The following is an 18,867-nucleotide window of genomic DNA, read 5'->3' as shown; positions in this document are numbered from 1 at the left end:
GGCAGTTTCTGGCACAGGTGATGGTCTCTGAGGCCTTAAAACTCCACCAGCCATGCAGCAAATACCCCATTCCACAAGGCAAATCCCATTAATAAAATAGTGAGGGCCAGATTCAAAGCCCAGTGAAATCAATGGAAGTCCCTTTCTTTCACAAAGTTTTGGATATAGCCTTGAGTTCTTGAAAACTCTGTAGGAGAGGCGTTATTTGAAGACTCCAGCGCTTCAGGAACCTCCTTCAACATCTCGGGTAGACCAGCAAAAATCCAGTACAACCATCCTGAGGTCAGTGAACAGAATCAGGAGTTATACCAGCAGAATTTTACTCTACCACCTCTACAGTGAGCTGAGCCAAACCCCTGATGTTATCTTTTGAAAAGTCCTGACCAAGAGGCAGCTTCTACCCTAATAGTGGGCTGAACCCCAAGGGCTGGAGCAGAACTCAGCAGAAGATGAAAATCGTAGGTGACCGTCACGGGTCGGCCCATACCCCATCAAGAACCTGCAACATATTCCTCTCCCTCTGAGCCTTGGTATACTTGTAGGTTGAGTGACCACAGTATTTTAGAAGATGCTTGTCCAATCAAAAAGGAAGCCACAGAGATAAGTTGTCTTTAAAGGAAAATCAATTCACCTGAAACATATTGCAGGTGACCCACCATACTATTCCCAAAGGATATTCAATGGGTTTCCCTATATCCTGATTGCTTAGTCTAGCCAGCGGTCACAGCAAACACCTGCAGAAACACATCCTCCTACTGAAGAGGTCAACAGGGCAAACATCAATATTGGGATGACATAAAAATCAGGCAGAACGAACAAAGCACTACCTTTGAAACAGTCCATAGTGATGTAATGACCAAAACATCCTCATCACTTCTTGGCCTGTCCGTTTGTTTTCATCAGAATCTCAAGAAATTTCTTTGGCTAGCAGACTTTGGAGAGAAATTGCTTCAAGCAGAACCATAATATAGATGCAGTACTGAACCGAGTGTGCAGTTTATATTTATACTACAAAATGAGTTTTGGTAACCTCTCCAGGTTCATGGCCAAAGGACAGAGAAATCCCAAGCTACACAGTCGACAATAAGCACAATGTTCAGCGTGGGCTGACAGTTCATCAGACAGAATCCTAATCCTTCTTTGTCCTCTATTGCATTTCAGCATATCAATACAAAAGTGTTCAGATTTCACTTTCCTTCTTAAAAATCTTCAAACAGTACTGGGTTAATGTGTGTTTGGGGAAGGGGTGGAGAATGAGCTGGAAGGGGGGAGGCAGCAAAAAGAATCAGAAAAAAAAATAAAAAAAGAAACGCAAACCAAGACATACACCCTTAGAAGAGAAACACCAAACCCCGCAAATCACAATAAAACCAAATCATTTTTGGCACCCAAACACTTGGAGATTGCAAAACTGTTGACTACAAGAAAAGAAAAGGAGGTGACCACTATGGAATGGCTTTAACACCTGTTTGTACACACCTGCAGGGGGTGCGAAGAAGGATGAGAGAAATTAATCCTGTTGTTTTCCTCTTTGCAAAATACAAATGTAAAAATTCGTAACACAACTTTACACTCATAAAAGAGTAGACTAACAATCTAGTTTGCAATGCCATGTTTCTGACTTTGGTTAATAGTTTTCATAGTGAATCAGCACTTGATACCTGAAAGGCTACAATCACTCCTCCAGGTGGCAGGCTTGTATTCTCTTTTAAACAGATAAAAGGTGTTTTTTTTCCTTTTTTTTTTGGTTTTTTTTTGTTTGTTTTGTTTTTCCTTAAAATGTGTTCACATTTCCATAATATACAGAAAAAAAGTAAGCAGTTATTTGGTTTACTTTAAGTCCATTTAAAAAAACTGGCTTTTTTCTTTTTTTGGGGAACTAATTCTACGACACACATACACAGTAAGTGTTGTGTATTTTTTTTTGTTGTTTTTTAAATAGGAAAACCCACGGACATTTACAAACTGTTCTGTCCTTCTTGTAGTTTTCTCAGTCTTTTACTTACAAGGGTGATGAACAGGTATTTTCACAGAGTTCGAATGGTTACGTTTCTGTTGGTGCGGGTTTTTTTGTGTGTAGTTTTGTTTTGTTTTTAGGAGTTTTCTTCCAGAGAGTCTGTTAAAGGCTCCATAGGAACTGCCGTTGCAGGCTCGTGTTGTTTCAAACGTTTAATTGTGTTCTTCAGTGCTTGCCTCTTATTGCAGAACCAAACTCTAACTACTTCCCGGTCATAGTTCAGTTTCTCTGCAATCTCTGTCATTTCTTGCCCAGAAGGGTGCGTGTTCTTCTCAAAGTGGGCATTCAAGATCTCAAGGGCTTGTGGCGTGAATGAGGTACGCCTCTTGCGCTTTTTGGATGGTTCGCTTCCGATAAACTCGGTAAGGTTCTGCATACCTGCTCGATGGCGGGCCTCAGCCTCAGCCATCCACCGCTCAAGCACCGGCTTTATCTTCTGGGCACTTTTAGGGGTGATGTCCAGCTTTTCAAACCTGGCAGGATACAAAAGGCCAGGGTTCAGTTTGGCTGTCAGACTGCTAGCTATAGTGTTCTCTTGGGCTTCCTGTGGTAGGAAAAAGTGGCTTCTCAGGATGGTGTGTCTGAGGGAAAATTGAGAAAGAAGAGTCTTACACTGATGCTCTGCCAGGGTGGGACTTCCTGCCTGCCTGACTAATTGACTGGCAGAGGTAATTTACAATGGATTACGAAAACTATCAGATAGGTATATCTAGAAATATATATAGCGCTAGATATTTAAGCTAATACAAAACGAGCACTACAACAAAATTCTAAGTACGCTAAATAATACAGGTTATGAGTCACGTTTTCATATTTCTGACGATCTTCAAAACCCTTAAGGCTAAATCTAATTACAGGAAATGACATCAAAGGCAATTGCTCTTTATCATCTCATCTTTGTGATTAATCCTTTTGTTTCTCCTCCCATCCCATGTTGTCCAAACACCACAGCTTTAATAATACAAACCAATGGCAGTTACTAGCCTCTGAATATCAGGTTTCCTTTCCCTTCAGTTTTCAGCAATTTTCACTGTTTGCAAGTTAACACTATATCCCTTTTCTGGGTCGGAAAAAGATTCCCATAGCTACGGTGGTGTTCAGCTGAAACAGCTGGACACTTTGCAATTATCTTGACTGCCCCCACAACGTGCAAAGACAGACTCATGTTTTCCAGATGAAACGCAGCATAATAGTCTACTAATATGCTGTGGCACCAAGCTGGGTTTATTGTGGGATTTCTGCAAACTGTACCAGAATGATATCATTTCCTGTAAATGAGGTCCTCTATATATCATTTTGCCATCAAAAGTCTTTTGCCAAACCAGATTTTACAAGTATTCTAAAACATCTGGAAAAGCAGCCACACAAAGCTTTAATCCTTTCAGAAACAAGCAGAAGAGCTGAGTTCACATTTCAAGTCTTGTAATATACGTACTTGTTTCTTTCATTTACCGAGTTCATCTTCTCTTGCTACGCATTAAAAAAGTCTCAACCCAACTCCTCTGATGCCACCCATTTGTATTTCCCCACTTCGCCTACGTCCACCCCCCGCGCACTGCAGTATTTAATGTTGCGGAAAGGCAACAATTATTGTGCGGCGCTGCTGCACTCTCCAGCCTGCCCGGTGCTGGAGTGCTGCCGCTAATCACGACATGTTCTGGAGATGAGACCGACCAAATCAATGCCTTTGTGCAAAGCAACTCAGTGACTGGAGTTGGCAATTTTTACTGTCTCTATTCAGCACGTGGCTGCAGAAAATATTCCAGCAAGAAACAAAGCATTTCTCACAAACAAAGAATAAGACAAGTAATAATTTCAGATAACAACACTCCAAAGAATTTGTAACTGGTGCCTGGGATCCTAGTGAGGTATTGACTGCAAGGTGTCCTTCTTTGGTGTCCAGTGCATGTTTTAGAAGGCATTGTCTCAACTTAAGAAAATGCTGTTATTTGCACACAGAACATATCAGCAAGGTGGTATATCGCCGATATGACCTGCACAAGCCACCAGGAGACTCTACTATCTCCGAGTTGGTCGTTCAACTTGCTTACCTTACTGCCCCTTCCACCACCCTGGAGTTCGTACTGAAACTCCTTTGTTACCATTAAAAGAAAAGTTAAACCTACTATTTCCAAGGAACACCATACTGCCACTGGAGCAGCTTGTCTTGGTGCTTAACAGGAAATCCACAGTCATAGCAGGTTATTACACCCCAAAGTGATATCCATTGGGGGGGTGGGGGGGTGGGGTGTCAAAGGAAATAAAAAAACCTATAACCCTGCAAGTATTTGGGACCAGCTTTTGCACCCAGTCCTCATGTTCTTTGCAATTTGCCCCTCTAAGGAGCCCTCTGTAAAAGATCTCCACATTCTGGGCTTTTGTTAGCCATGTCTGTACTCCAGCTTGATCTTTACTGGGGTTTTCATGATAATCGGTTAGTGGGGAACCCTTTCTCTTAAATTCAAACCATCCCCAGTGGTTTTCTCAGGTGTGAGGTAGATGGAAGAAATGAGAAGACAGCAAACTAGACAAAAGCCAAGGAGACTGCATTTTATCACTTTAAAGTATAGTATGTTAAACAGCAACTTACGGCTACAACAAATTGGCAATTGCTAAAAACTCCACCCGTTTTAGGCATTCTTTACCAATTGACCACAGGGAAGAAAAAAAAAAAAATAAAATTAATCCTTAGCAACAGGGAGCAATAGCATTCATATCATTGGCATTGCTTGTTAGTGTTGATACTGCAGTACATGTTGTTTGCTGTAACGATATACAAGTCTTGAAACAAATTTCCCAGCAGTAGTATCCTTGTATAGACTGAATAAAGGTTATTTTCTACAGGGAGGTATCTTATAAGAAAAAACAGTAGGGGAGACCATAGAAGTGAGAGGATCCTATGGAGCTTTTTGTATTTAACAACAATCAATGGGTTTTATGGAAAATCATTGAGCAAAATGTGAGCTGCAAGCTCACTACCCCATACTGATGTTATTTATAACCTTAGTCTTAAACTGCAGGAAAAGTACACTTCCGTTCTATGGGGAATACATTAAAAGTATAAAGAGCAGATAAAAAGACAGAGCATTTCATGGATCACCAAGAACAAAATCCACTTAAATGAGCTTAGAGTTGGTTTCTTGGCTTTCACTGATGGAGAAGGACTATAAGGCATTGCCCAAGAGGAAAAAGCTGTTACCTAAGTGTGTTTGTTACCTCATGCATAAACATGGGATTACTGTAACACACATACATGCATATACGGTGTTTGCTCCTAGCTACTTTAACTCTGTCGAGACTGTATTATCATTTCTTATGATTAGGGCAGATTTCTACTTCTGCTTTGCATACATGGGTTGTCTGTTTGTTTTTTTAGTAAACATTCGGGTGATAAAAGATGAATAGCTGCTCGTTTGCAAGATAGCAGGAAGGGTAATTTTTTCCCTTCTGTGTTGCCTAGGTAAATCATCATTAACATCCTATATGTGAAGTGCCAACCACAGTAATGCAGGTTTTAACTTAGCAGGGATGCAGCCATGAAATATTTGTTCAGTAACCCTATCTGTAGAAAATGGCACAGTATGAAGAGGGTCAGCTGGTGCTTATCCAGCATCAGCAGGGTCTCCAGCTCATCTACTGAATTAAGTCTCAATGCCAGGAACATTGTTTCTCACTTGTTTAAAAAAGAAGGAGGGGAAAAAAAAAAACTAAACTTACTTTAGGAATACACAATAAGAACATTTTAGCTGCCAGATACCAACATTATTGGCTAATTTAAGTCCCAGATTAAATAATACATTCTAAAGACATGAGACTCAAACACAAGCATCCTCCTCGCAATAAGCTGAATAATTATTAAGAAGAAAGAGAGGAGAGGAGAGTTTATGATGTAACTCGTTACCTGCAGATGGCAGACTGGCTATAGGCTGGGCCTTCGGTGGCGCTTAGGGCTTGGCCAACTTGAGTCTGTGTCAGGCCAAGGGACAGGCGCCGGATTTTAAAAGCTTTGGCAAATTCTCGGATTTCTTCCAGATTCACCCCATCCACCTCTCCAGTGGCTGTTTGAGGATCTGTTGAAATATTTTTTTTAATCACGTCAGTTCTTTGCGTCACATATGAGTGGGCTAGGCTTGTACCAGCTTTCATTGTCAAGGTGTTCATGATCATTTTTTTAAACACATATCCCTTTATCTTTTTCCCCAAACAGAAACAGGCTTGCCTTGTCAGGTGTGGTATGAAACATGTTCAGATTGCTAAAATGCTAACTAGGCTGCTATGTTTCCAGGTGCTGGTGAAAGACTTTCAAAGACATACTTTGTTGCTGAACTCCTGGAAATGGCCAACTCACTTCCTCCGAGTGAGGCAGTACCTGGGCTCCTCACTGCCATTTGTGCCTTGCAAAATCTCCCCCAGGCTGACAAGTCAGATTCCCCCTTTCCCCTTATCACATACAGAAGGAAGGCTGGTGTTAATATATTTGTTTGCAGTCTGTGGGGAGGGCTAAATATAGGCATGAACTGCTTGGGTTTTAAATTTGAAATCAAGACTTTTTGCTTTGTCTAAAACTAATGCCAAATAACGAGATTCACAAACCTTCCTTCCCTTTTGCACAATACCCAACCAAACCACCAGCCAAACGTCCAAAATAACCTAGCAAATGAAAAAGCCCAAACAAAATGCTGCCTTTAAAAAGTCCTTCAAAAATTATCTTTTAAAATACGCCCTTTTGAGAAGCAGCCTTTCAAGCTTTTCATTCTGCCTCCCATCACGTTCATAATCAAGGAGCAGCAACATCAGCCATTAGGTTTTGGATGGTAATGCTGCACAATTTTTTACTTTTACATTAGCCCCTCAGAAGATAATGCTTATGATGCTGTGAGAATAAATCTGTCCTTCCTCTCCATAGCAGTTTACTGACACAGAAGCCTTTGTCCCTGAAAGGGCACATAATAAAGCATGTCTACCACAGGAAGGCTCCTTTGGTGCTGGATAACTCGGTCAATTTAGGACTTATCAAGGGAAATGACACAACAGCTGGAGAATGGAACTTTTTTTTCCCCTCAAGCTACTGATACCTGGCTAAATAAAAGCGTTTGCCAAGTTGGAGACAGCATGGGACTGGGATGGTGGAAGATTTCAAAGTGTTGTGCAATCCTGCGTGTAGTGAAGCCATTCTCCCAGCGAGACATCTCTATTGTTCTTCACCTCATTCCTCAGACTTCTTAGGTGAAAAGTTTGCAGCACAAATAACCCATCAATTTCTGTAAATGCAAGCAGTTGTCCAAGGACAGTGCTGGACTACATTACTATTCTGAACCCTATATGAGAGTGGCTCCTGCTAGTACTGCTATAGCTAAGGGCTTGTCAGCATTACAGTAACAAAGCTTTTATTTTCAGGGGTTTATAAACCTGATGTAAAATTCCCTTATGATGGAAATGTCCTATAAAAAATATTTCAGTCCAGTAACAGACAGAGGGAAGAGGTTTTTCTGCTATATAAATTTAGCCTGTATCGATTCGCAACTTGAGTGTAAGAAGCACACATAGCAATAGTATTTTAAAAACATTCGCGTATGCAAACAGGGACCATGCGAACTATGCGTACAGGTAAACACATACACAGGCGGAACCTAGTTTTGACAATGCTCCACACTCAGAATCATCCCTCCTGCTGTCAGTGCTGTGCTTGAGCTCACCTGTGCGCACATGCATGCACTCATTTAGTATAAAGCTCAGCCACTTATTATTTGGTTTTAAGTAGTCGGCGCTATGACAGGGGCCACTCAGGTTTGTAAAGTAATTGCCTTTAGAGGTGTGACATTTTCCTGCTTATCCCATACACAGTCTATCTAACATACCAGTTCTGATTTTCAGAGAGACAGAATGGAGCTGGATGCTTATCTGCCTTTGGGTCTCTGAAGAGCAACTGACAAATGTACAAAATATCATAAATGATAATGGCCTCAAAGATTCCCTTGAGTAAAGTGCACTAAGATGGTGACCTTCCTCACCTCCTTCCTTCCTTCCTTCACTCCAAGGCCTCTGACTAAGGCTATTAGGGATGTGACAAAGGACAATTCAGGTGTTCCCAGAGAACTTTCAAAGTAGCAAACGCTATGGCAACTGGCACCTGTAAACCTCCCCAACTCCTGTTAGGAATAAAAAGGGAGGTAAGAAAGCTAAGGGGTTATTTGCTTGCACATGACTGTAGAGAAATTCTACCAAGTTCTGCTGGATCCTTCCAGTATGTCACCGTTGCAACAGTGAATATCATGGAAAGTCTTTTCCTGCTTGGGGAGCTTCAATGAGGGAACAATTAGGTTGAGCTCTCCTTGAGATGAAGAAAAAAAACCTGTGATGGAGATCATGAATATGGGAATAGATTGTAATATATGGCAGAGTATCTGTTGAGAAAGAGGCTTCATTCTTATATAGCGTCTTTGGGAGGAGGAAAGTACTAACAGAGGTGGACCAAAACACTGAAGCCTTTTATCCCTGAACAGTAGGGAAAAGAGCATTTGTATCAAATCAGAACCACTTCTACTTCAGGTGTTATTCAGAGCCCTTTGAGATCCATAGAAGCAGTCCCTTGATTTCTATCAGCTCTGTAAAACTCAAATAGTACTATGAAGACTACTCTGTTGACATCATCGTGTAACAGCACTGGTCTGTTTTACTTTATTGCCATTAAAATGCCATAAATACATAATCTCGGACTCTGTGGACTAATACATACACATACATAAATACATATAAATAGCTAATGAATTTTGTTTTAATAAGTTCTGAGCTCTCAGAACAGTTAAGTGTATAGTGCACTTCGCATTTTAGGAAGAGTAGCTTACTGAAGACTGTAAATAAACCAGTGCTTTTTAAATGAAGTGGATATCCTAGAGAAGGCAGCACAGTGCCAACAGGAAAATAAAGAATACCAGTCTCATGGAGTGGTTGGGATCTACAGTAACAGCATTTAAAGATGCCCAAAGTACATTATGGCTTGATAAAACAATGGCTGCTGTGTCTATGAAACTACTGGGTGCTGGAGAAAGGTGAGAGTTGTCTGCAACCGTTTTAAGGAATATGTATATGTATCCCCTAACAAAAAAGAAGCAAGCTAAACATGTCTTGGTGGATGGTGAAGGTGGGTGAGCAGAGTGGAAGAAATAAAATCCATAGGCTCTCCTGCATTGAAACCCCTTTTTTCCTACTGAAGGGAATACTATTCCACTTTTGAATTCTTCTGAAAATCCTCCGTGAGTTTGTTGGTGAGTGCAAATTTACTGTGATTTTAATAGTTAGGGGAAAGAGCTTCTAAAGAAATCAGTGCACCCTGAAGGAGAAAGCAAATTTCTATTGTGCGGAGTTCTGCCATGGGAGGGATTACAGGGGATGATTTCCCCAGTTAGACAGGAGGAAAAATAGCTGGCAGAGGAAGTCCAATGGAAAGTAAATTGGATAAGAGAAGCAGGACAAAACTTTGTTAATGGAAAACAGACTGGTGCTCAGGGGAAAGAAAGAAGAATAATTTGTTTGTGGAAGGCATTTTAATTTTATAGTAACAGATGACAGTGAAATGAATTTGGAAGGAAGAAAGGAACTTCACGGAGACACAAGTCTCAAAGCATGAGGGGAAACCAGTGATTTCAACAAAGAGAACCTATGGTGGAAAAGTTAAAGAAATGAGAAGAGGGATGCATCTGAGAAGGGGAAAATGAATGGAAAAAAGGAGGAATACTGATGTAGAATTGAATGAAAAGAAAACAAAGAAGAGAAGAGAGAACAGAGATAGGATAAGACAATACGAAGAAATCATACAGAAGGGACAGGAAGAATAGAGGTGAATCTTGCAGTCCTTGCTTAGGCAGAGCTTCTTTTTACATGTTCTTTCTTTGGAAACAACCATAATTTTTTGTCTTTAGAAGAACTAGCAGTTGTTCCTGGTGAGGGATGAAGGGGTGAGGATGAGATAAAAGGAAGAAGCTATAAAGAACACAACAATCTGGGGGGGGGAAAAAAAGGACAGGAAATAAAAAAAATAAAGGGAAATAAAATAAAAAAATGGAAGGAAATGCACCTTTTTTAAAATTAGGAAATGGTAAAGAAAAAACGTAAAATCATAAAGAAAATGTGACTAGAATGAAAAGTAAAAGGAATAAAAACAAGGAACATGGAACACTAAAGTTATTAAAGCCCAATTCTGGCCCCTTTCTCATAGTACAGAATAAGGTAGCTGAATATGCCTAGTTTTACATGAACTTTACTATATTTGGCAACAACTTCTGGAATATGTAAAATCTCTACCAAGGTACTCAACTCTTAAGGCCTCTGGTGAAGGACTGGACTGCAGCTTGGGAACGAATGAGGAAAAGGAAACAACAAAATTCCTGCCTCAGAAGGGGTAAAGCAATCAAAGAGATGTTCAGGAGGCCACAAGTTGTTTCTTGCTGCCCTCATGCCTATGGATTTCTTTCAGGACCACTGACCCATTGCAGGCCTCATCCCACTAAAAGACTTTGAATGGACTTCGGCAGACACTAGATTTCAGTTGTAGGCCTGTTATACAAAGCTCTGCTAGCCAGTGTGGGAGCTGGGACACTAAGAAGGCTTTGTTCAATTATGGGTCATAGGCTTGACAAAGCAGTGCTCCTGCCCTTCAGGGATCTGCACCCAGAAACTGAACGGATTCTGCAAAGGAGTAAAACTGGGATGACTTTCTGTCTATTTATTTCCCTGTGTGTGCGCACAGTTGTATGCAAATGGGTTTTTAGTCACATGAAACAATTTCCAAATTCATGAAGATCAATTAAGACTGTTTGTCTAAATGGATGGTATTATCAAGGACAAAGAAAAGCTGCAAAGGATCCCGTCTGCCTTTTCATGGTTCATTACACGGGTGTTTTGATCTTTCCCTGCTGAATTGACCATATTTTCTTCTTTCTTGTAGGCTCTTTCTACATTACTAGAAACCAGCAGGTAGCTCTCTTGTGCCCTGGAACATTGTCACTTACATGCCAGCTCAAGCAGGCTTACGCATGCAGTGTTAGCTCCTGTCTGTGGTTGGCTAGATGCTCTCAAGAATATGCTGGACAGCCATCAACGATCATTGAGATGACTGTTCTTCTCACTGTGTGATAATGCCATGTAAATGGCAGAAATGAGTTGATCTGCCCCTCACACTACTCAGTCTGCTGGTCTGGAATAGCTAGGGACTGGATGAAGCCCAAAACATAAGTTTAGAACAATTCAAGAACTTTTTATTCATGTGTAATTATTGTCATGCTTTTTTATAGGAGATTCCTATAAATGCCCTCTCCCTTTGGAATGCTCTTAAGATCTGGGTCCCAGTGAATTAATTCCCAAGAACAATGCTGTCCTCAATCTGACTGTATGAAAAGCATTTTCTTTACTCTGAGACCCCCCACTTGTTGATTTAATTGAACTTTCTTCTGTTTTGAGCAAGGGAGAAGCACTCCAACTATCTTCCCTGCGCCATTCACTATCACAGGTAGGGTACTGACTATGGCTAAGTTTGCTTGGCATTTGCCATTATAAGACAAATTTCAGGTCAACCACTTCTGAGAATTAAGCTAATAAAACATGTTGCTCTTCCCAGGATAAAAGAATTGTAATAACCTCTTTTCTTTAAGAAGCTTCAGCTTCCCTAAAACTTGAAGCATGGCCTTGATAGGTGTCAGGGAGATAGTGGTTATGTCAGTAATGGGCTTCTTGCCATCCCAAGTAAAAATCCGTCTCAAAAAAGTCCAAGCAGGTGAGCTTCCAAAGTTGCATATCTACTCAGTAGAGATTTGCTAGACCTCTGTGTGGAGTTTTCTTTAAGATTTTCTCAGTACTGAGGATGCTTGAGCCTAAGGATGAAGTAGGTGGAGAAGAACCCCCTCTCCTATGGTTGTGGCTCTGGCCTGCTTAAGGCCAGGATGGCCAGAGACTGATTTGCCTCTCTTCTTCGTGATCATTTTCCATGCTCTTCCAATGGCTTCCAGGGAGGGTGGGAGTGGTGTCTACATGATGTGGATGCAGAGGGGGCAAAAATTCACCTTGAGTCTGAAGGAAAAGAAATGATGGAAGGGAAAAAATCCCTAAAGACTACTAAGGATCCAGGATTTGAGTTCGGAGTGGAGGGAGAGAGTATGCAGACTCTGACTGTGCAGAGAGTAGTAATCACTGTGGTAGAGGAAAGAAAACAGGGAAAAAGATGCGGCACTAGTGACAAAAGAAGGTAGAGGCGGACAGAAACTACCTAATAAAAAGGGTGGTAAAAGGGACACAAATACGGTCTGGGGACAGAGACTGACAGGGAGCTGGAGGGGAACTGAAATGGGAAGAGGGGTTGAGGAATGATGGACTACAGGGAAAGGACTGCAAGGAGAAGGCAAGAGGGAAAAAAGCACAGAGGCAAAGGGAGTGCAGACTGTGTGGAGAACGGCATGGGGAAGTAATGGGACTGGAACAGGACAAGTGGTGGAAGGAGTCACGCCTGAGAGGAGCAAGCAGAATGTCTATGTTCTTTAGTGTATCTCCCCCTCTTCCCCAAATTGATATTCCTGTGCCTCATACTCCTCTGCTTTCAGCCAAATCCATGAGCACAGCATGTCTTATTCCTTTTAAAGCAGGACCAACAAGATGATAACACAACCTATCAGCCTCTCCGTCCATTCAACTGATAGAAGATCTCGTATTTCCAACTATGAATATAAGCATTATCTCACCATATGACTGACTTACATTACTATTCTGCTTTTGTAACAACCTTGACATTTATCCCAGCAAAAAATGAAGCTAAAAGAACATCCTGAGAGTTGCAGAAATAAACACTCAGAAGCTACAAAATGCTTGAGTTACAGTAGCCCACAGTGCAGTGTAGCACAGTCTTTGAGACCCGGATTACCAGTTCTTTTTCCCCAGACCCCTGCCTCGTCCAGTGCACAGGGCAAATTGTGCTTCATTACGGAGGAACTGATTGATGTATTGCCTTTTTACTTGTTCAGTGTGTGGCCCCAGACCTCTATTAAAGCTCTTCACCAAAGACATAGTTATTAATTTCCTCTTGAGCTCTTCTGTTTTTTAAAATCTTAATTTATTTTCTTGTGTTTCTACAAGATAAGGGTCTTCCCCTTCTCATTCACGGAGAAGTGGACAGATATTAAGGGAAAAAGCATTTTTGGGTACCCAGTCTAGGTCAAGTAGGAGATGATTTTTTAGACTGTGTCTTTAAATGGTTCTTTATACAGTTCCACAGTGAAAGTGCACTTAAAATTGTAACTGTGAGCACCAGGTTCTTCTGTAAATTGAAGTCCAGAGTCTCAAGCTGGATATTGAGGGAGCACTTGTGAAAAATCTGTTTTAAGTGACTTGCCTGCCGTTCCACTGGAATTACGTGGCAGACAGAAAGCTTCAGCTCCTCAGCCCTCTACTGCATGCAGCAAGACCATCCTTCACCCTTCTGCAGCTCCCTACCTCAAATGTTATGCAAACTGGGGAAGAGTTTAGTGAATCAGGTAGGGAACAAACCCTGGGACAACAGCCCGCCTGTTGCATTAGTAATTCTGATGCATCCCTGGAACAATTCCATTGGGAATGCACTGAAAGGAAAAAATCACGATTGCGTGATTTTAATCACAATGTATGCCATTATCATAAAATACATGTTCTAAGAGGATTTGCATACGGTTGAACAAGCAACTATTTTTCTAGAATCTCCTAACTTTTGATGGATTTATCCTGTAAACTTAAAAGGGCTTCTTCCATGTTGTTTTCATTGTGTAGTGCACTTATCCACGTGGGGAAATTGACTGGAATAACTGTTGTGGGGTAGAGTAGCCCTCCATAGTTATTCTAGAACCTTTTTTTAATAAGAATGTCCACAAGGGAGGCTCTTCTGGACTAACCATTGAAAAGTAACTTATTCTGCACTAGCTATTTTAGCCAATTTTCCCACATAGACAAGGGGTAACTATGTATTTTTAACGTGAAGCCTCTTATTTGTCTTCTTCCTACAAGCTTGTCTACATGACAAAATTTACTGACAGAGCAATAGCGGTATATTTATATCACTATAATTATATCTATATATTTTATGTACTTACTGCTACCAACGTGGATATTTTTATTCCAAAATAAAAGTATTCACACTGGGAGTTATGCCAGCATAATTTTACCACTACAGCTCTGCTAGTGATCTCCCCACGTAAACAATGTCTGCATAATCTAACCAAGATTTTTTTACATCTTCCTTTGCACAACAGTTTCTCCAAGCCCTTCATAAGCTGGTATCAGTCATATATTTTACATTACCAATACAGTGTGAGCTATAGTGTTTACTTGAAATACATACATGGAGTATCTTTGAACAAGGTCATCCAATACACTCAGATTTTTGCAGATGTGCAAAAACTGTTAATGCTTCTTATGTATACTTTTAATGTGTTTTTTTTGCTATGTAAAGACCAAAGTTAATGCTGATATGGTAACAGCAAAGACTCTGAACTGTGTAATCTGAAAGAAAGGGCTGTTAGGAGATCAGCTCTTACAATCCTAACACTGAAACTCACTTATTTCACTGCAGCATGCTTCTATCTCCTCTCCCACATTACAGTTTGTTCTTGTTTAAATTGTGCAAGCTTTTCCTGGCAAGAAAGGTCTCTTGCTCTAGATTTGTGTAGTGCTGGGTTTGTAAAACGAATTGCTACACTAACTAAGCAAACAAACAGTAACGAACAAGCAGCCTAACCAAAAGTAGGAGTATCTGTCTGCCCACCAAATTCTGAGCAATGTAATTCATTATATTGACTGACTCAAAAACTTCTCATTTCTGAAGAACATAAACTACATTTTAGTTAAAAAAAATTGCCCTCATAAATCAATTAACAGCTGCTACCATTTTTATGACCATTTTTAGCAGTAATTACAATTTCTCAAGGCATGTTTACCTTAAGCCCCATCCATGACAGCACTTAGCAGTTCTTACTGGTAAGAGTCATTCTACTTAGCAATATACAATCTACTATATGAAAAAAAAAAAAAAAGGAGGGAAAGCAGATAAGGAAACTCAGCAGTGAGGAGGACAAACAGAGGGGAGAATTAAGGAGAGCCAGGGAGCAATACTTACTGCTGACTAACTGGCCAACACTCAAAGCTGAAGAGGAGGAGGATGAGGAGGAAGAAGAGGAAGCCTGACGCACTGGGCTTTGAGACATAGATGCTTGACTGTGAGCCAAATGCAGGAGATTGGGTTGTGAGGCTGCTTGTCCCACTTGCGTCTGGGAGGGCTGATGGAGCTATATGTTAAAATGTAAAAATAGGTATTTAGAAAATGAAGCAGTAATAGGAAACTTTCAATGCACCATCTCACCCATCTACTTCTGGGGAACAAATCCCATAGGAGCATTAAATACCATGGACTTAGTTCAGGTGACAGAGTGTTTCTCAGCAGGAGCAATCTGAGCTCCTTTGAATTCTGACTTTCCATTTTTTCTCAGTTTAATCAGATACTTAATCTAATTAGAAGCTAAATACTGGTTTGAAATGAGTGATAAGAGACCTATGACATTCCCACCAGCATTCTGATTTAATAAATACATGTCCTTACCTGTTTTCTGACTCATGAAGTCAGACTTTTATTCCCTACATGGATTCTCATCTAAATCAGCATTGTTTCAGAGAGGTCCTTTCATACTGCAGGACCAGGGCCAAGAAGAGTGGGAATGGGGAAGAGAAGATAAACAGGGTGAAAATCCCTTTCCTACAGAAAGGAGTAATTTGTTTTATGACATCAGATCTAGCAAACAAACCAAAACGTTGAAAGCTTATTTCTCAATCGATAAATTGTCCTTGCCTAAAACATAGCGAAACTCCTGAGTCCGTTTACATCAGGACCGTGTCAAGTTAAGACATACCTAAAAAGTCTAGCGAGTACAGTAGATGCAAATGATGCACTGTGATACACGAATCTGGCTTTACAAATTTTTTTTTACAAATTTTACAACAGCGTAGTCTTTGGTTGTTCACTAGGGGAAAGGAAAGGACCATTAATCCCTTCTGACTATAATAAGCTTTCATGTGGGATTGAAAACTAGGAACATGCTCTGGTACTGATTTTTACATAAAACTCCCAGCAAATTCAAAGGGCAGCCTCTCTACAGAATGAAGGTACACAATGGACCTTACAGTTTTGAATTGGCTTCCAGTAGTCCAATACAGCCTTTTCATTGCCTGATAATACAGTAATATAGTCCTGATACACTCAGGTGACTGCTACTTATTATACCTTTATCTTATGTTGACTCTTGATATTGATCAAAAAAGATTGCAAAAATGTACTAAAAGGCTTCACTTTTAAGTGATAGCTGTTATCTGCATTCTCAGAAAGGGGGAAGATAAAGGCCTATTTGGCCTTGCTTGAAGTCAGTAATTTAAATCTATTTCTTGAATTCTAAGGAGTATGAGTTTTTCTCTTTTAACTGAACAAATGACTTCAGAAAAGGAGCTGAATTCATTAGTAATACTCAAATTACATATAATACGCTCCCAGAACACATAGAAATGACTGATGCTAAGTAGACAACAAATTGTATGGCATGGTAGATAAAGGTATCTGGATCCCATTCAAGATGACACTTTTCTGTGGAATGCATACGAACAATTTTAATGACATTATTCCTGTTATGGGTCTGTTTAAGAACGGAAAAAATTACAACTCCTTTTTCTACCACCCACATGGAATGATACAACACAAAACGAAGGAAGAAACTTTGAGTTACCCTTTAATAATAATGAGAATTATTTATCTGACCAGTTTTAGTGTATTCTGACTTCCCTAGGGATCAATAAACAAAAACATTTTATTATCTTGAGGAGTTTTTTTGGATCAAGCACATTTTAAAAAAGAAAACTGGCACTGTATCAAAGGGATAATAGTTGAGAAGCTGACTGAAAGGCTTCCACATTTCAGACTCCTGCAAGCACTGGGCATCTTTAAAAAAGTTTCACTAAGGCCTGAGTTTTATCTATAGAGAGCTCCCAACCCAGAACGTCTGCTTTTATAACATCTTCTCCTAGGGAAGCAGTCCGCTAGGAGGGCTGGCCTCCTCTGAATGCTGCAGAAATGGACTGCCCATCCATTACGCTCACATCACTCCAGACTGCAGCTTTTAGAAACGGGCAGTCATTTGGGCTCTCAGTCTGTTGTCCAAGGGAATCTCTGGCAAAACTAAAGACTTCAGCCTAGGCGAGGGAAGAAAAGTATTGTATTTAAATGAGTTAGATGCTTTCGCACTATTTGGAACAGTCTTAAAGATGTTAGTGCTTATCTGCGAGGATAGAGGAGCAAATGTAGTAGCTATCTTTAAAAAGAAATACCTGCAAAATTACAGTCCAGTCAACTAAACTTCAACCTATGGAAAAGCACTGAAGAAGATAATCAAACAATTTGTAAGCACCAGCAAGAAAACAAGGTAGCAACAGACAACATGGATTGTTAGGAACAAACTGTGTCAAACCAATCTGATCTCCCTCTAAGACAGGGTAATTGGCCTTGTGGACAGGGAAAAAGCAGTAGGTGGTTTGACTTTACAAGTCTTTCGACACTCCCTCGTGTGACATTCTTTATAACCTAGGTAAACACAGTTTAGATGAAATTGCTGCAGAATGAATGCAAAAGTAGTTAGAAAACAAAACTGAGAGGATAGGTATCTATCTGTGGAAACAGAAGTGTGCGTGGATGGTGCTTCACAGAGGTCTGTCCTCGTTCTGCACTATTTAATATTTTCCTAATGACCTGGATGATGGAGAGGAGAATATACTTATTAAATTTACATGCCGATGTCATGCTGTGAGGGACTTTTGATAGGTTGGAATACAGGATTAGGATTTAAAATGATCCTGTCAGTTTGAACATGCCACCAGCAATGCTGAGGTGTTGCAAAACTGAAGAAAAGGCAACTCCCATACCGAGCTATGTGAGCGGGAGTGATGTCTGCAGTGCGTGTGCTTCTACTAAGCACTGGAAAGACCTCTGGGGCAGGGGGGGACGGGGGGGACCATGTCCACAGCTAGATGCCACACTTCAGAAAAAATCTGGACCAACTGGAGAATAATTAGAGTGGCTGAAGGGCTGGGAGTTACCTGAGGCTTATGAAGACACCTGGGACGAACTGGTCACATTTAATCTAAAGAAGGGAAGACTGAGTGGGATATGATGCCTGCCTCAAATACAGGGAGAGCTAATGAAAAGAGGAGAGAATGAGTCTGTCTTACATTTTATAGTGGAGAGAATGAGCCACAATAACCTGGAAGATTCAAATTAGATGCTGGGAAAAGCTGTCTAACGTGGCAGTGAAGCACTGACATAAATTGCTGGGGGAACCTGTGGAGTTCCTATGAGAGTGCTTAGGATCAAGTTAGACAAATACTGGAATAGCTACTCCGCCTGAGAACAACAGAGTGGACTGGATAATCTCTTGAACCTTGACCTTCCAGCCTTGATTTTTTATGATCCTATGCTATTTCCCATCAGTATTTCTCAGGGAGAAATACATGATCACGTAAGACACAGATGGCAAACTCAACATTTTCCAGCCATGCTACACATATAGTCCCTGAACAGTTCAACTGCTGAGCACATACACAATAAATTTGAAGCTTCCAGGGAGCACCAGAATGAGAGGGCGTTCTGCACCCTCCAGTTGTGCATGCGAAGTATGCACATAGCTGCAACGTAGCACATGCACAGTATGCTGGTTATGTCTAGGAAATGTTTGGTTCTCTGCACATGTATTGCACAATGCATTTGCAAATGTATTTTTGAAATAACTGGGATACCCAGAACCTTGGCA

The 18,867-nt window shown here is 40.7% G+C and overlaps 1 protein-coding gene across 1 annotated transcript in view; it reads right to left on the bottom strand.

Annotated features, from left to right (window-relative positions):
* Nucleotides 1–2,093: 2,093 nt before the first annotated feature.
* The window catches only part of POU6F2 (POU class 6 homeobox 2), a 312,117-nt gene continuing 295,343 nt past the window's right edge, over nt 2,094–18,867 (bottom strand). The window contains exons 8-10 of the mRNA XM_059819000.1: nt 15,144–15,312; nt 5,919–6,087; nt 2,094–2,598 (exon numbers count right to left, since the gene is read on the bottom strand). Of these exons, the coding sequence (XP_059674983.1) occupies nt 2,094–2,598; nt 5,919–6,087; nt 15,144–15,312 (843 nt within the window). The remainder of the gene's footprint in view (nt 2,599–5,918; nt 6,088–15,143; nt 15,313–18,867) is intronic.

The sequence above is a fragment of the Gavia stellata genome, chromosome 6, assembly GCF_030936135.1.
Source record: "Gavia stellata isolate bGavSte3 chromosome 6, bGavSte3.hap2, whole genome shotgun sequence".
Lineage (NCBI taxonomy): Eukaryota > Metazoa > Chordata > Aves > Gaviiformes > Gaviidae > Gavia > Gavia stellata.
The sequence above is the reverse complement of the archived record's forward strand: the minus strand, read 5'-3'. Positions and strand labels throughout refer to the sequence as shown.